The 18222-nt window shown below is 42.7% G+C and overlaps 2 protein-coding genes across 3 annotated transcripts in view; one reads left to right on the forward strand and one right to left on the reverse strand.

The window, feature by feature from the left end:
- The window catches only part of shisa9a (shisa family member 9a), a 66321-nt gene extending 54535 nt beyond the window's left edge, over nucleotides 1–11786 (reverse strand). The window contains 2 exon segments of the mRNA XM_040023134.1: nucleotides 9508–9614; nucleotides 10842–11786. Coding sequence (XP_039879068.1) covers nucleotides 9508–9614; nucleotides 10842–11311 — 577 coding nt within the window. The 5' untranslated portion in view covers nucleotides 11312–11786.
- A 1912-nt stretch (nucleotides 11787–13698) lies between these two features.
- The window catches only part of cpped1 (calcineurin-like phosphoesterase domain containing 1), a 60656-nt gene continuing 56132 nt past the window's right edge, over nucleotides 13699–18222 (forward strand). Inside the window, exon 1 of one of the 2 annotated variants that reach the window (XM_040023137.1) lies at nucleotides 13699–14014. In XM_040023137.1, the coding sequence (XP_039879071.1) occupies nucleotides 13951–14014 (64 nt within the window). In that variant the 5' untranslated portion in view covers nucleotides 13699–13950. The remainder of the gene's footprint in view (nucleotides 14015–18222) is intronic. The other variant, XM_040023135.1, reaches the window with a different exon arrangement.

Here is an 18222-nt window from a genome sequence, read left to right on the forward strand (position 1 = left end):
TGTGTGTATGAGGATGGGAGGGTTTACAGCGTGAAGTTTGCCAATGTGGCCTAACCTCCTTGGGCTAGGTTGGTGAGCGAGCCAGACCATACTGATGCCTGCGGGCGAAAGAGAGAGACAGAGGTAGAGCTAGCTTCCCTGAGACCGCAACCCTGAGTTTGAATGGTGTTTTTGGATGGTGGGGGCCACAAATGTGCTATCAGCAAGAGCCTTCCCTGCCTGTGACGCTGGTGGCATCAGTCAGCGAGCCAAGCAAATGTGCTGCCTGCCCCTGGGCCATGTGAAAACTCAGGCATGTGAAACTGAGGCCTGGAACAGAATTATTGTGTGTGTGTGTGGAGGCTCTACGTGTGTGGGCGCCTTTTGGTTTCCATATGCATGTGTGTATATAAGAAAGAAAAAAGAGCCTCCGGTACTTTGGGGACATGGAAAGTGATCTGTTGCTTTGGCCGGTTCATGGAAACAGACTGTTCTCTTTCAAAGCCAAGACTTTCATGGTACGTACACAGAAAGAAGTGAATGGCCAGTTCCTACAATACTGTAAATATTCTCTGACATACTTCAGTGGTACCAACCTTTTTTTTTTATTTGTATTTTTTCAGATGAACCACACTAAACTTCCTTTTAAGAGTACTCTAACTGCACTAATTATAATCATAACCAAGCCATAATCAAGATTTTAAATTCAGTGTTCTTTTAATTACTTCAAGTCTAACGTGTCCTTTTGCCTAAAAACTGAATAACTCTGTATAAGTTAGCGATCAGAAGGTTCTACAAATCTGTCGATAAATGTAAAATCCATTCCTGAATCACAGTTTGGCCAAGATTTATAAAATACAACCCAAAATAAGCGAATGAGCCAATAAACTCAGTGTTTACAAACTGAAACCCATATTCCCAAGGACCTCAACAGGACTGCACATCTATGGTGGTGGATTTCAGATGGAATGCAGGTTCTTCTTAACTTCTGCATTGTTTTCATTTTTCCAGCCCTGAAGCTACATCTATGTTTTATGTCTGTGGTCAGAACAGGAGTCTGCAATGTTGGTGAGAGTTTAGGTAGATCTAAAACTATCAACAGTGCTCAAAGTGTCTGTGAAGGTTCTCAGTCATCCAGGTCATCGTAGTCAAAGGAGTTGCAAAGAAAAGTGCTCAAAGTGGTCCAGAGGTGCAGAAGAAAACTCGTGTTTTCTGTTTTAGGCCATGTCCACACTAATAGGTTTTTGTTTGAAAACACATCTTTTTCTCTCAGTTTTGGCCTTACGTCCACACTGAGACCACGTTTTTGGTCAAGGAAAACGTAGCTTTTTTGAAAACGCTCTCCAAAGCGGATACATTTGAAAACGGCGTTTTTGCGTCGCAGTGTGGACAGCGTAACCGCAGGCTTTTGGAAACGATGACGCATTTTTTTGACAGCCCTATTAAAGATTAATATCAGCTTGTACACGCTCCACATACAGGGGCATCATTTCCAGGGGGGTTAGGGGGGCTATGACCCCCCAATAATCAGACCCAGCCAATATAACCCCCTCAATAAAATTATTAATTATATTGCATAAACAGGCTGTTGATTTTCTTTACTTGTTTCAGGTATTACAAGCAAAATAGTTGCATGTTTAATCATTATTTAGACAGAGATCTTGACACCCCCCCCCCCCCCCCCCCCCAATGTTCAGCACAAAGTTACACCCATGTCCACATAGCTTTTCTTTAAATTCTGTAATTCTCACTCGCTTTTGCAACTTTGTACTTTTCTGTTACTCGCAGCAACAACTCCACCTCATTGTCAGTCCATTTAAAAAACTCGCTGCTTTTTCTCGACATTTTGCCCCGTTTCAAAGAGCCGGAAAGTAAATAATCGGCAGACAGAAATGACGCAGGTTGAATCGTCTTACGTTTCAGGCATGCGCAATACAGGAACTTAAGCGTTTTCAGTCGTTTCAGTGTGGATGAACAACTGTTCGGAAATGACTGAAAACGATAGTGTGGACACGGAGCGTTTTTAGACAAAAACGCTGTTTTCAAATTTATCCGGGCTAGTGTAGACGTAGCCTTACTTAAGTAAAGCTACAGTACTTATACTTTAGTAAAGAATGTCTATACTTTTGCCACCTCTGCTGATCACACCTCGTATGAGCGAAATGACGTATGTTTCAATGGTGGCACGTCTAACGAGACAGCGTAGAGACAAAACAGGCATCAATCAATCCTGAGACTTTGAACAAGGAGATCTGAATTTAAATTTGTGTAAGGATGCTGATTTGAAAACACAGTTCTCTCTTATTTATTTGGATTATTGCTTGTGGGGTTTAGGTTAGGTTAGCTTTTTTCTTTTATAAAATATATTTTCTTTCATTTTTTTGTTCTTTTTGCAATAAAGAAGATTAGAGCTCTATTGTTTTTACTACAACAGTAGCAACAGTGGTAGAAACTGTAGACTAAGAAAAACGATGAAAATGGCAGCAGATTACAGAGGATTTTACTCAGCGTAACACAGTTAACATGTTGGAGGGGGGGGAGCTAAACAGACTTGTAATTCCACCATGTGGTACAGCTTGCTTCACAGTAAATCTGACAGACCTTAAGCTTGTTATTTTTACAAAGAACAGAGCGATCTTCTCACTGCTTGCAGTCGAGATACACGCACTGATTAAAGCATCCCTTCAAAGTAAAAAAAAAAAGCAGTTTGGAAACTGTTTACACCTATCCTATCCTGATGAATAATTAACTCAAATCAATCCAACTGAAAATAATCCTAATATTTGCAAAAGGTTTGACTGATTCATTCGAAGAGTTGATTGGGAAGAGTCAGTGTAGCAGTTAATTAGAAACCAGCGAAAACCACCTGTTCAAACAGGCAGCCTGGAAGCCTGTCTGAATATCCCACGGCCGCCCGCGAGTGCTGTGTCATCACAGACAGTCTCGTGTAAATGAGAGAGAAATAGACGGATGGATGCAATATCCCTCATCGCACTCGCTGCTGGGCCGAAGCTGACCACAGGTTATGACATACAGCGCCACATGCAAATACAGGACGTGTGACGAACACGCGAGTGAGCGCAGACATGAACATGCGCGCACCCGCAAACACACAGGCGCAGACATAATTACCTGTCAAATGCAAGATGTGACTTCCTGAGAGTAAATGAACTGATTAATATTCGCAAAGAGGGATGGGTTTTGGAGGGCTGGTGGGTGTTAGGCTGATTAGACGTTAAGATATTCTCCATCCCTCGCTCCATTTTTAAATTTGCTTTTTATTATATCACACCACAATGAACAGGGATGGGTGGCATGAATTAAAACACTCTCACTGCCTATCAAAACGTTGCTTTTGCTTTCTTCTCTCTGCAGAACGAGCGCTCGCTCCAATTACCGTCCCCAAAAGAAGCTTGTGCTCGGTAAAGAGAAGTGTGATACAGCTTAGGGTTAACCGGCTACTTCTTTAGGATTTCATAAAAGAAGTTAAAAATACACTTTCTTCTCTGCATTGCATATCTTCTCAGTTTCTAAAACCCTTTCTGCCTTTATTCTCCTTCCAGCCCCAGTCTCCCTCCTCAGTCAGTGTTGACACCTTTTTGTCTGGCCTCCCTCTGAGTCAGTGTCTACTGTTTGGTCGATGCTTGCCGCCTTTGAGACACCCCACCACCCCAAAGTCCTAATAAGCAGAAGTCTAATGGTGTCCCAGGGCTGCTGAGGGGCCTCACATTAAGATAATTAGGCAGAGAGAGGGTGCAGGAATGAGGCCCTGGAGAGGAAGAGGAGGAGACACTTGTGCACTTTCTGAGAATCTGAGCTCTCTCTGCTTCTGGTTTGTTGGTCTCTGTAACCTTATTAAACCCCATAGCAAGGCTGCAAACGAGGTTTTCAAACCACCTAAATCACACTTAATGCAAGGTATCATGAAGAGACTTGTCTTATGTGACAGCCAGCAAAAGAGGAGCTGTGCCAAAGATTGCAGACATTTGTGCCTTATCATTACTCTATGAGTCATCCATAAACCCAAGTGGCAAACGGCACACATGAGTGATGAATCCAAATGGGCCTGAAGATCCAGCTCTGCTGATTACCATGTGACACAGCATTAGGGTTTGACTAGCTAATTTGATTTCTTCAAACGTGTTGAAATTTATAGCGCTAAAGAGGACAAAAATAGCTAAATGCAAAAAATCACACAGGGCATGTTTGTCCTCACAGGTAGGTGACTCCGATGTAAACAGATGTTGCCAAGCTTTAATTTCCTGGGTAGAAACAACTGTCAGCACAGTGACAGCTGCTTACGCTAAAGAGACAGGATGATATCGGGAATCTCAGATCTATGTACTAAATATAAAACTAAAGCTAGGAGACAGTTAGCAGCTTGGCCCAGAGAGTAAAGAATCCACTACAACCAAAGCTTGTTAAACAATACTTATATATACCGGTATATATAAAATATGCTTAATTTTAGCAACACAAAAATGAAATAGCTTATTTGTGCACTATACTTTGTGGTTGACTGCAGAAGGATAGAGCACGCACATAGCTACCTAGCGATACCTAGCTAATTAGCAATAGCATATTTTGTAAAAATGTAGCTTGCTCCTTTTTTAAAAGTTGTTTGGTTTGTTTGTGTGTTTGGTTTTTGTTGCTTTTGAGATTTTTTTATGAGTTTAATTAAGTTATAAATTCATAAAAAGTTAGTTTAATGTTCACAGAAAGTGTTATCCAGCCATCCTTTTTCTGCTGCTCACACAGGTCTGGATGTGAAAGGCAGTAGTCTAAGCAGAGACACCCAAACCTCCCTCTCCCCAGCCAGCTGAGAGATATAATCTCTCTCCAGCGTGTTCTGGTTCTGTCCCAAGGCTTCCTCCGGGTGGGACATGCTCAGAACAGCTCACCCAGGAGGTGCCCCTGACGGCCAGAACGTAGGTCGACCGCTCTTCACCTCAACAGACAGGTACAGCATCCTTATACTTAAACTCCTTCACTTGGGGAAGGACCTTGTTCTTAGAGTGGCCACTCCACCCTTTTCTGACTGAGAACCATGGCCTCAGACTTGGAGGTGCTAATTCTTATTCCAAGCAACACACTTGGTCAAAAACTACCTCAGTGCGAGTTAGAAGTCCTCACTCGATGAAGCTGACTAGACCACTTCATCCATGAAGGATTCACCAAATCTGACACCCTCCACGGCTCAGTTCCTACCATAAAAATAGAATCAGTGACAAAGTTCAGCCCCTGACTCCTTTTTTGGAAACAGGAAAACAAGTCCATCTTAAAACTGAAATAAGTTAAAAAGCATATTGCCAAAAAAAAAAAACACAGGTAACTTCTTATTTAATTGTACATATAAAAATATCCTCTAAACTTGCTTCTGCGAGTATGACAGAGCAAAGTCAAGTTAAAAATGGGACAATTTTTTACTCAGTGGTTTGGATCAAAGAGAACTAACTGCAGATGTAGTGGAAGCTTTTCTGTCACTCCAGCCGGCTATGAGCCTAAAAGACAAACTCGGGGATGGAACCTCGACTGCGCTTTTCCCGCCTGTTTGAACACAAGGACAGAAGCTGAGCTTCAAACAGAGCCCAAGCTGGAGTGACGCCTCACAGATAACTACCTACAGCTCTGTCATTTTCTCTTTCACAGCCTCTCTTTGCTTGTTTCTACGGCCCGCACGTAGGTTCACTAGCTGAGGCTCTGCTTTCGGATCTGGCACTCTGCAATCAGATGTGACATGCTGAAGGCTCGGATGACAGCTGCGAAGACAAGGTCACACAGTCACCTACTTTTAACGAAGGATACGTACGACTCCTCTTGACAGACTTGTGCAGCGCTTGAAAAACACATTTATGTGCTGCCTGCATACACACTGTACGCCTGCGCACCTTCATTCACTCACACACAAACTCGTACACACACTCACAGTCACAACGCGGAGCCGGAGCATTTTGCAGATGGGGGTCTTTTCTCGTGCCTGTGCAATCTCAGAAGCAATTACCTATTAAAATTTCATCCTTCCCATCTCAGAGTGTTTAGGAAAAGATTATAACTACTGGGAAGGTAATTAAGCCAGCAAATGGGGAGCTGCATTGTGAATACTGAGAGATATGTATGTTGTGTTTGTGTGTGAGTGTGTGCTTTATCTTAATAATACCAACAGTGATGCCCACCTAAAGCTCTTGAGTGTGTTATCCCAAATGACAAGAGAAAGAAGTCACAAGGATCGCTGCTGTTTTACGGTAAAACTTCACAACTAATGTCTTCATTAAGTGGAACAGCAAAGGTCGCAACTATGTCAAATGTAGACAACATGGCCAGCAGAAAGCTCTGTCATTCATCAGTGATCTTTGCCTTTGTACGTCTGGATGTTGCCACTGAGATCATTTGACTCGTCGCACGCTCAATCGTCCAGGTAAGGAAATCTGTTCATGTAGACAGCAGGATTTCATTTTCAGTAGGAGGAAACACAACATAAATATGAATAGGTCCCTTTTTATGGTTTTCTCCTCTTTCTTGTCCTTACTTTCCCCTCTTTTTTCCTCATCCCTCCCCTCTTTGTCTCTTTGATGCTAAAAGAGGAGCCTTTTAAGGATTCAAACAAAGTCTCCATTTTTTTTTTGTTTTTTTGCGGGGGGATGAAAAAAAAGTCAACAAACCTGGCCATCTGGGGAATTTATAGGTTGGTGGGTTCTGGTTCAAGAAGCAACCTCAATCTCCATTTTTAATATGCAGGATTGGGGGTGGACATAATAAACAGAAACCCCGGACTTGTGTGTTGCTGATTGATTCTGGGTGTTTCACACTTGTGTGGGATATTCCTCAAATAGACTGAACCTTATAAATGATACAGCAGTGGCAGTCATCAATGATTCCTTCACAGACAACTGGCATTCTGGCTGTCACACAGGAAAAAGGAATTTCTCTTCTGTTAAATAAACAAAGGAGACCTGCCAGACCAGGTTCAATCATGCCATTAATAGGGCAATCTGGCCATAAGCTATAATCAATAAGTGCTTTTGCACTAAAATAGATTTTCCAGCACAATCTTTCGCTATATTTGAGCAGACTCGCTTCATGTGCACAGAGTGCATGACAGTCCCTTTAACCTGAGTACTTATCTTTACATTGCAATTACCACTCTCTTCAGTCTTCCTCTTCTTCTTCTCCTTCTTCCCCCCATCTGTCCTTCACATTCACAGTGACACTTGTAATGATAAATCGCCTTGCCCTTTTTCAGTCTATTTATCTTCTGTTAATCATTTAAATAGGAATAACACGTTGAGTAAATCCATACCTAATTCACCTCCATTCCTGCAACCCTAATAAATCGACTGCAATGCTTATGGAAGTTTGAGGGAGGGGTCCGTAAACTAATCAGGTGGTTGTCGTGTGTAGGGGGGGGGGGTCCTGGCAGATCGTGGAGGTTAATAACATTCCACATGATTACCCACAAGCCAGAGGATTAGAAGGTTAAGGGGAGCGGGTTCCACATTGCAAATAATAATCGCTATTTCACAGCCGTGTCCTCCTGGCCACTTAGGTGATAGGCCACCCAGCTATCTCTTCTCTCCCACAGTGTGGACAGGGAGAAAAAAAGGACTCCAGTGGACCCTGACACCTACTGAAAGTGTTATTCATCTCTTTTCATGGAAGCCCTTTTAGGACTCCCACCTCCCTCCCCCGAAAAACGACCCTTTTCTTTTTAAATAAAGAAATCAATGCAACCTTTTTTTTTTTTTTAATTCTTTCTCCACACATTTTTCTATGAGATGTGTTCTCATCACGATGTTGATGGCATCTGTGGGTGTAGCGCTTCACGCTGAGTGGGGTTATGTCACCCTGTCGTTGCAGGATTGCGCATTTATCTCATTCTCCCAAACAGATGCAGGCATTCGCACCCCCTGACCGCTGCCTTTGATGCGGACGTCCTGATTCATTAGCAGTCATTTGTAACTGTGACGTGTCACGCGTTTAAAGATGTAAAGAGAAAGGAGTGAATTAGGAATGTATGGATACTGCTGTCTCTGTGTTCAATAATAATCAAGCACCCTTTTATCTTAAACAACTCATAGTACCGCATCACCCCAATAGATCTCCTCTCTCTCAGTGTGCTGGTTTACTTAGAGTATTAGAAAGTAGAACGGGAGGCAGGCCTCTCTTATGTGGGACCAGCTTCCAGAACCCAAACTGGGAGTTGTGGAACCAGCTCCCAGTTTGGGTTCGGGAAATAGACACCCTCTCCACTTTTAAGATTGGACTTGAAACTACTGTCTTTTTTGATAAAGCTTCTAGTTACGGCTGACTCGATTGACTCTGCACCCTCTCTTAGTCCTGCTGCAACAGGTTTAGGCTGCTAGAGAAGGCTCTTTTTTTACTTTTGTAAAAACTTTAGAAATCAAGTGTAAATGTCAAATTTGATGGAATAAATTGTCTTTCTGGACTCACAAAAGTATGGAGATGCACGCAAATGCACAAAAAGGCAAGGCTTCTGGATGTGTGAGGATTTCAGCTTCCAGTCAGTTATAATGCTACAAGGTGCCATTCGCGTATAATTAGATAATAAGAATGAGGCAGAGGGAACTCTGTGTCACTCTGTGTCTCTGTGCTGAATACCAGACTAGATTTGTTACTTTGTTTTGGCATAAAAAGGTGACGCAATTTTTAAGTGAGCCCAAATGCTGTGTGCTGTCCCTGTATGTGTTATATGTCATCTACTGTACTCTCTGCCCTGCATGCATTTATGTACGAATGTGCGGGTTTTGTGCACATTCATCTCTTTGGTCTTCGATGTTCTAAAAGCAAATAAGCTTGATACTGTAGCAGCCCACGGGACACAGAAGAAATAGATGGCATTCATACGCTTTGTATTATACCCTCCCTACACACACACACACACACACATATGTAAACAGACAACCACCACCACCACTTCCTCTTACACACACACTCCCACTTGCCTCTTTCTCTCATTATATCATGTGGGCATGAACCAAAATAAAACGGTGAATAACGGCTGAAAAGACAGGGAGGTATTCTCTTTCTAGGCTGTTATGAAATGGATGGATATCTGGCCAGTGTGAGATAAAACAAAAGCCAGTGCTGTCATTTGAAACAAAAACAAAAAAAAACACAGAACAAGCCCTGCAGGGATGTGCGTTTTCTCTCAACGTTTATGGTCATGTCTTTTTCTTTTTTCTTTTTTTTTTTTAAATGGATTTTCTGACTCTGCACCATCGGCCAGATACGAGGCTGCTTTCAAGGCTGCGACGACCCACTTGATCCCAAACTCTCACATCCTTCCATCACTCCGAATGACTTCGCAGAGGCTCTCTGACACCAACCGGCATCCACCCAATCTCGCTTTAAATAAGCAGCTTTTTTTTTTTTTTTTAAAAATGCATTTGCTGACACGCATACGCACTCCACCCACGCCTCCATATGCTGCTTTAACTTATACACACAGTTCACAACAACCAATAATGAGCTGTCCAGAACTGCCAGAAGAAAAAAAGAAAAAAAACTCACGGATGTTTGTGGCCCTGGCGACATAGTGCTGCGAATGCATCCCTAGGGCCTCTTCCCCGCGATACTGCTCACCTGGACACCCGCCCTGCAGCACATTGGCGACGACCCTGTCAGACAGAGAGATGGATGAGGCGTGCAGACATGAGGAACTGTGCATGACATGGCTAATTTAATTATTCAGTTCGACTGTACCGGTGCACACTGTCGTTTCAGCTGCACCTCACATTATGAGGTGCACCACACATTATGAGGTGCAGCTGACCAGAAAAATTAGTTTCCACGATGAGTGGAAAAGATTTCCTTTCAGTTGTTCCCTTTTATTTATTTATTTTTACTGTAATTATTGCACATTCACTCACACCTACTGAATTGCAACACTATGAAGGTGTAAAAACAAGCAAATGATCTCCAGTCAAGAGTGATACACAATGGAGTGCAATGCCACCTTACTCTACTGAAAGCCACCCCTCCGCCCCTCACATGAGAGGAGAGCAGCTCATAATGTTACGCTGTGCCACAACAGATGGATAGACTGGAGTGGAAGGAATATGCGGTATCAGTTCCTGTTCATAAAGACTCTTAATAACAGAAGATGCGATACATTGCTCTTGTTGCCCGGAAACCACGTGTGTGAAGTGTAACATGCACAAGTTCATCTATGATGTTTTATGGCACGGAGAGCTGACAAATTAAAGGAAAATTTAGACTGAGTGTGATGCCAAGGCCACCACGTGAAGCCAAAATAGCTTCGATGTTCTTTTTGCATGTTGGCCTTGGCTTGCTCTTCGCTCTCCAAGTCTTTGCTCTAGACCAAAATGAGCTAACCTCTAATTTGTGGACAACATTGGTCTGGCTTCTCGACACTTAGTTAGACTTTTCTATGACTAGATCACAACCTAAGACACATCATTTTGATACTCAGTGACCCAAACCTGTAGAAGAGCACTCTTATCGGGAAGAAAGGGGTTTGTCATAAGACAAAGGTGGTAAACTTTGCAGTAAGTCTTTCCACTAAAGGGAGACAAGGAGACCCCCACCCTAATGAAGAGGTCAAGGGTTTGAGTTTTTTCTTTAATTTCATTTCATAAATTTATGTGTGTTGTGTGTGTGTGTGGTGGTGGTGGTGGTGGTGGGGTGCTCTGATAAGACGACAAGCACACGTCCACACGTTGCGCGCTCCAGATCATTGCGCGCGTAGGCTACTACTGCAAGTCTCTTTGTAAACAAGCGCACCGAGAGAATCGGACAGAGAGGGAGGGAGGGAGGAAGCGGGAGATAGACACACACAGATAGAAGAGAGAGAGAGAGAGAAACCAAGAAAGAAAGAGACCCACCTATACATATTCTCTCTCTGGGGTCGGTGCGCCTTTTCCAGCCCCAGCTTGGTGAAAATCCCCACAAGAGCCATAATCGCCACTACTCCACAAATGACGTAAACTATTAAGTTCGTCTTGTCTTTGGTGCTGTCGTGAGGCTTGTTCGTTTTCTTGTAGGGTGTCTGCCCGCTCTTCATCCACATCGGGGTGTCATAATTTGTACAGGTTTCCTGGTCGAGCCGCGACTCCTTGATGGAGCAGCAGAAGCGGAAGCCACAGGTACCGCAGCAGTACAAATACACGCCCGTTTTGCAGATGAACGGCGGGTCATACTGGCCCATCACGTCGTAGTAACCCCGACACCTTTCCTCCGTGTGCGGGGTCTGCTCGGACACGCTCTCCTCCGGCGTGGAGCCGTTCGAGGTGGCGATCATTACGAATCCCCCGAGCGCTCCTGGAATCCCGCCAGCCTTGCACACGAGAGCCATAAGTTTGAGCAACAAGAAGCAGGGGAGAAAGTGTTTCCCTCTCATTGTGCTCTCTCCTCCGTTCAACTTCGCGCGGAAACGAAAAGACCTGAAGAGAGGGGACAGGGCGCACGGTCATGATATGCCGAAAAGTCCAGAAATATCCGCGCTGATGAACATCTTTGCTCGCGTATCTTTATCCACAAACAAACGCGCGGAATAAAAAGAACAAACAAAACAAAAAACCCTATGTGGATTAAACTTGACTTAACTGAACTCCTCTCCAGCGAGTGCGCATTTAGACGCCTTTCCCAAAAGGTTTTTGTCTTTTTTATCAGGCTCAGATTTTGCGTTTTCGGGAGTGCATCACTTCACTCCTCTGTCTGTGCGCACTTACGCACGGGAGTAGGCAGAGACACAAGCCGCACCGAGGATGAGAGCGCAGTGAGCGAATAGAAGAGCCGAGGGTGGGAGAGCCTGGTGCACACACACACACACAAACGGAGAGGAGGAGGAAAACAGGGGGAGGGAGTGAGATTGCAAGGGCTGACTCCGAGGGAGAGAGAGAGAGAGAGAGAGCCTTTATTGTGAAATATTATGATAAAAGCGTCTATGCACATCACTATTACGCTCTGCGAGGAAAGTCGTGGGAGCCCCATTTTTTTAATACTTCCAGTCGTAGGTTGCCATTGTTGGAGAAATCCTGAAATCACAAGTAGCTTAATGTGTTACAATAGGCAGCGGCTGGCAGAGCTTCTAAGAACAGGTGATACATTTTGAAACAACAAAAACAAAAAACCACACAACACCTATAGATCCCAGGGGACATCTATAGGAGACAGCAATCTGGCCCATCAAGACCATAACCAAGAGACACAACCCCGTAACGAGTGATATTCCACCACAGGCAAATGTCTCACTCTTGTGGTTTTTGCCAAAGGTGCTCGCTCGGAACAGAAAAATATAAAATGAAATTTTTTTAAAAAGAAAAATGTACGTATCTGTCTGCCTCGGAGCACAATCCTCACAATTTGTATCAATAAACCAGGCGAAACAAGAGAAATCCGAGAATTTGTTTCGGGAAAAGGGAAAATTCAATAATTTACCAAAAAATAGAGATCCCCCCTCCAAAAAAAACAAAAAAAACAACCAACCAAACAAACAAACAAAAAAACAACACAAAACAAAAATAAAGTTATGAATGTTTTGGCTTGTAGGGATATTAATCCACCCGGACTCTTGTAGAGTGAGTTTCCCAGTCTTTTCTTTGTGGCGCTCAAAGCGCAACACAAAGTAATTTTCTTCTATCTATCTATCTATCTATCTATCTATCTATCTATCTATCTATCTATCTATCTATCTATCTATCTATCTATCTATCTATCTATCTATCTAGCCTTTATATATTATTTTAAACATATGTTCTCATTTAGATGTGTATGGACCCGACCGGACCTGGCAGGGCAGGGCAGGAGGAGAACATGGCATCAGTGGATGCAAATGTAGTGTTTGCTTTGCTTGGATTCGTGGATCATGTGTGTGGGGCTGTGGGATCATTTTGGGAAGTTTTTTGTTTATGTCTATGTGCAGAAGATACTGCTGTTAGATGAAGGTTTGGGGGTTTAAGTTTGATTGGGGAAGGTGGCTGAATAATGAGTTAGATACTCCAATATATTTGAATGAATGAATGAATGAATGAATATGACTAATTAATGGATGAACGAATTATTAACTTTACCAATTACTGACACAGGAGATGGATAAAGCCGATACCCAGACATGAAAATAAAAAATATCCATCCATTACTTGTTTCCTACTAGATTATGTAAATTCTTCAAATGCAATTCTTTTTCATCTCAAACAGATGCTGTTTCAAGTGAAAACTGCCTTCATTATAGGTTAGGTGCAATGAAAAATCATAAAAATCGAATATATTTCCACATGCAAGCCCCTCTGTCACCTCTGATGATTCATTCTCTGGTTAAAAAACCGATTTCTAAAGGACCTTCGATGTATTCAAACTGTCTGGCAAGCAAGAAAAAAACCTTTGATTTGCCCTTATTCAGCTAGTGTTAAAGTATGCAGACAATCAGCGCGGTGAGGAGGACGGGTGGACGTGGCTCTCTCCGTGGTTCTGAAAGACTCTATCCTCTGTCCAAGGTTCTTCTTTCGTGTGGTTTCTTATTTTCCCATTCTCACACACAGCTAAAACACGTATGGTGTGGACGATGCAGATGTTTGGTTTGTAAAGGTTTATCGGAAGAAGATGCGAATGTTTGATGACTTGATCGATTTTTTCCCCCTTTTGTTTTCTGATTTATAAACGATGAGTTGTGGCTAAAACGATAGCATAATTCTCTTTCTTGTCGTTGAAACTAGTTAAACAGTAAGCATGAAGGTTGTATCTGGTTTAAAAGTTTGCGGGAAAACCTGTTAAACTGACTTTTTTTTCGCTTGTACTTGCCTTAACTGGCAGTCACACTGGGGGCCGCTGCAGTGACGATCACATACACACTCACAAAAAGGCTGTTTAGTCGATCGCCGAGAGTCTCGGGTTTAGCTAGCCGCAGGAACAGCTGAGGAGAAGCATAACAGCTACATAACCATCCCACTCGGACCTGCCGGTTTGCTCTGGAGACGGTTTAACCAAGCGGGTGTTATGGCTGAGAGTGAGAATATCTTTCTCAAGGCAAAACACCGGACATTCAGCGAACTCACTGAAGGTAACTGACTGCCTTTAGCTTCTTTAGCTCTGCCGGCTAGCCAACTTCTGTGAGCTAACTTGGCAGCACCGATGACACAGGTTGTTGGTGGCGACAGGTTAATATTCTGACAGAGGGAAAGCTGTCACTTAGGTTTGCGTAGCTTTCTTTTAACCAACAAGCTGACACTGTCAACCACAGGAAGACAGAGTGGCTAGCTAGCTGGCTCGTGTTTACAAAATTAAAAGTAGGGAGCGTGGCAATCTTGTTCTTGCAAAGAATCAAATCGGGGCAATCCATAAACACCGGGGTTGCGGCTATTTCGATTTGCATTTGTTTCTAACTCTGGTGCAGAAGAGCTACAGAGCTGAGTATTCATTCATGCACAACTTACAAATAAAACCCATGCTCGACTTCGACTGCAGTCTCTAATTAGTCATTCATTTATAGCTAAATCAAGCCCTGTCCTGGAAGGTTTAGGCAGACTTCTTTCAGTCGAAAGTGTTTTCTGTGCCTCGGAAGAAACTGAGGGGTGAATTAGAATTAGATGGTTTACTCTTAAGTGGCAAAGTACAGTCCTGCCGTTAAGATATTCAAATATTGAAAACATGATCACAGCGCCCACAGCTATGTGTTTATGAGCTGGTGCCCCTCCTGTTTGTTTTACTTTATTTAGCACCCCCTGCTGGAAGCAGGCTAGTATGAGGAAACTGGGGGACAAAAATTGAGATCTTCAGTATTTTATTATTTGCAGCCCATTCACTTTCATCTGAAATGGTCATAAGTTTTGTTATGTGGAGTCCACGCAGTGGCCGAAATCAGCGCGATTGGTGTTTGACTTTGCAAGAAGGCTGCTGCTTATCTCTGGGTGTGAGAGCACTGCCAGTTTCTTTTCTTTTAAAATATGCCATTCAAATAGACACATACCTGGCTTCACAGAGTAAAAACATTTTCACTATAAAGTGTCCTGAATCTAATAAAAAGGTTTATTTATTTATTTTAATGAGGTCAGTTAAATCTTTTGTATCTGTTAGTTATTCAGTACTCAGGGGCAGGACCAGCATTTTAAGGGACATATGTTTGCATATTGAACTTGCCTTTTTCCTTTGCCAAGAATATTCCATCCAAAGTTTATATTTTCAGGAAGCAAAATTCACATCAAAGCATATTTAAAGCTGGTACAAAATTAAAAACTTTTCTGTTAAACAATGAGTTCAAAGATGTGAAAGTTTTTGGTTTTAGGAGGTTAGTTCACAGCTATAAAAGTGTACCTGAAGCATTTCAGTGGGTGGCTCCACGGTGTACTGGTTAACACATTCACCTTGCATGCAGAAGATCCCCAGTCTGACACCAGGAGGAATTGCAAACACAGTCTGAGAGGGTGGTGCAGGATAAATGGGAGGGTTTTGTCAGGAAGGGCATCCTGTGTAAAACAAATCTGTGCCAAGTCATGCAGATCTATTCACTGTGGTGACCCCTTGGGAAACGAGGTAGCGGGTAGAAGTACCAACAACTGAAACATTTCAGTGCCGGTGTCAATATTGACATTTCTGTCAAACTTATTTAAACATGGTAACCTAGCAATGCACTCTAATCCGGATTGGCTGGCACACCTTCTCCATACACTGGTCTTAAGTGGAATTTAGTGAAAGTACTTTCATTTTGCATATGCAAATATAAAATCATCATCAATAGGGGGCTTCCACATTTTACTAACCTTCTACTTTGTGGTTTTATTTATTTAGAGATGTTAGATCACTATTGATACCTGAGAGGAAGAGAGAGCCAGAGTGAGTGAGCTCTGACTTTGGGCATTACAGGGGCTGGATCTAATGGCACAATTTAATTCCACACCGTGGTCCTTCACCACACTAAATATCCCCTTTAGATTTAGTATGGGGGAGATTCAGGAGAGGAAAAATCATTAGAAAGTATGTGCTGTTTTATGTCACTCTCCATTTTTCTGTGGCCCCTGAGTACCCCCGGCCTCACACATCCACAGCTCCTCTCCCTGCTCTTGCAAACTTTTGAGGATTTTTCAAAACTGTGCAATGGGTGGTGTTTGGCTCAGAGCTGGGGGTCAAGTTACACTTTAAAATGCAGCTTTAGTCTTTATCCTCTCAAGAAGTAAAAATGCTGACAGACTGTCACAGCCCGCTAAGATAAAATTAGGCTTTTTCCACCAAACTTAAGGAGGACTTTTATGCTCATTTCCATATTTTTATTTGTGAACTGTTTGCATGAGTCACAGTTCGAAATGATGCTTATTTATCAAACAGTGGCAGCCCCTCACTGCTCTCTGTCTGAAACAAGCCTTAGCTCCCTTCCCCTCAGCTTTTAAGCAATGGTACTATGCAAAAGTCTTGAGACACACACATTTCTTTATCTTTATGCAAGGAACATCTGCGAACATCCATGGGAAAATGGTATATAAGGAAAACAGTTTGTACAATTCTAACAAGCTTAAAAGTCCATATTTGGCAGTGTGTTTGAGATCATCCTCATGCTCAAAAATGAAGCTGTTGGAAGTCTGACACTTTCCAGATGGTATTGCATGGTGGATTGAAATCTGATGGTGCTTTTCTGCACTCATAATTCATCAGTTTTGACAAGAAACAAACACCTCTGGCTGAAATGCATTCCCAAACCATGATGCTCACTGCTTTAAGTCTCTCCCTACCAACTCTGTACATGTTGATGGTGATTTGAACCAAACTTGGATTCATCACTCCACGAGACCTGTTGTAAGAGACTTTCAGTCTAGTTCTTGTATAATTTGACATACCTCATACCCTTCCTTAGGAATGGCTTCTTGACAAACATCATTAGACTATTTCTGATGAGGCTTCAGTGAAGTAAATGGATGAACTGAAGGGCTAGGTCCCATGTCAGATCTTTGTTGGATTTTTGCTCTTTTGGATTCTTGGATTTGTTTCGTTTGGATACTGTTCATGCTGTAGATCAGGCACCATGTTCATTCACTCATGAGCAGCTGTAACATGAATCAAATGGCTGAATTGCCACCTCAGCATGCAGTCAGGTGCTATGGAGTCTTGCTAATGACTTGCTAATTTTATTCAGGTGTGTTGCAGCAGGGACACGTGGAAAAGTTTCAGGACACCGGCCTTCGAGGACTGGAGTTTGAAACCCCTGCTGTAGATAGTCTTTTTTTTTTTTTTTTATGTCTGCTACTTTTGGCCTTTTTCCAGTTTCCTCAAAGTTTTGTATGGACACACTGCACACCATGCCAACATATACCAAGTTTTTGGCTAATAGGTTTTTGGTTTTTGCAACAAACTGCTGGTGCCTCTCTCGATCCATTCTCTTCAAGTTATTCCACTTAGCCTACAGCCTATCCCAGCTACCATAGGCTGTTTGAAAAAACAGCCTATGGTAGTATTGTAGTTGTCCAAAGCACAACTTTGAATGCTGAAAGTCTCAAACGGTTGCTCAAGACCACTTTAAAAAAACAAAACAGAAAAGTCTGGCTCATTGGGAGCAAAATATGAAGACGTTAGGGATTGCTTAAGACTTTCGCATTGCGTTCTATATATTGCTGAAAGTCTGGAAAATATATATTAGGTGCTTCTAAATTTTGTTACATTAATATGGCCAGCCTCAGGTTGAATTCAAAATTCATCAACAGCACTCGCTGTGTAGTATAAGCTGAGATCAAGGCTGGGCTTGTTTGGATTGAGGCATTCTAAAGTAATCGGGTTGATGATGATGATAATCATAAAAGCAAAATGTGTTATAAATGTCAATTACACCGAGTTCGTCATTGTTGAGATTTTACGAGTTTTCCTCCCAGGAGCAAGGGAGCAAGGCAGTTTTTGTTTTTCTTTTTTGTTGCTCTTTCTTTTCTTATCTTCGCTCGAGTTTCTCTGGAGGACAGAATTATCGCCGACTCATTTGGGAGAGTGATACATGGAGAGCATGTTAAACACAGGATGCTGAACAGTTACAAGCCCCCGCTGAGTGAGAGTGAGGGGATTTGTGCAGAATGCAGATGCGGGCTCTCCACGATGACAGAGCAGTGCATAACTACAGTGGTACTGCTTCCACGTCCTCCGGAAACTCGGCGAGTGGAGTAGAAAGCTGTTGTTTACACCTGCTCTTAGTATCTGTCTGTTTCGGGGGAAACGGCGAGCCTCCATTTCCATATTACTTTGGCGGGCGTCCTTCATGTCACGCCTTGTCATTACCATCAGCCAAGCCTCACTGAGTGT

The sequence above is a fragment of the Simochromis diagramma genome, unplaced genomic scaffold (assembly GCF_900408965.1).
Source record: "Simochromis diagramma unplaced genomic scaffold, fSimDia1.1 OVJJ01000208.1, whole genome shotgun sequence".
Classification (NCBI taxonomy): domain Eukaryota; kingdom Metazoa; phylum Chordata; class Actinopteri; order Cichliformes; family Cichlidae; genus Simochromis; species Simochromis diagramma.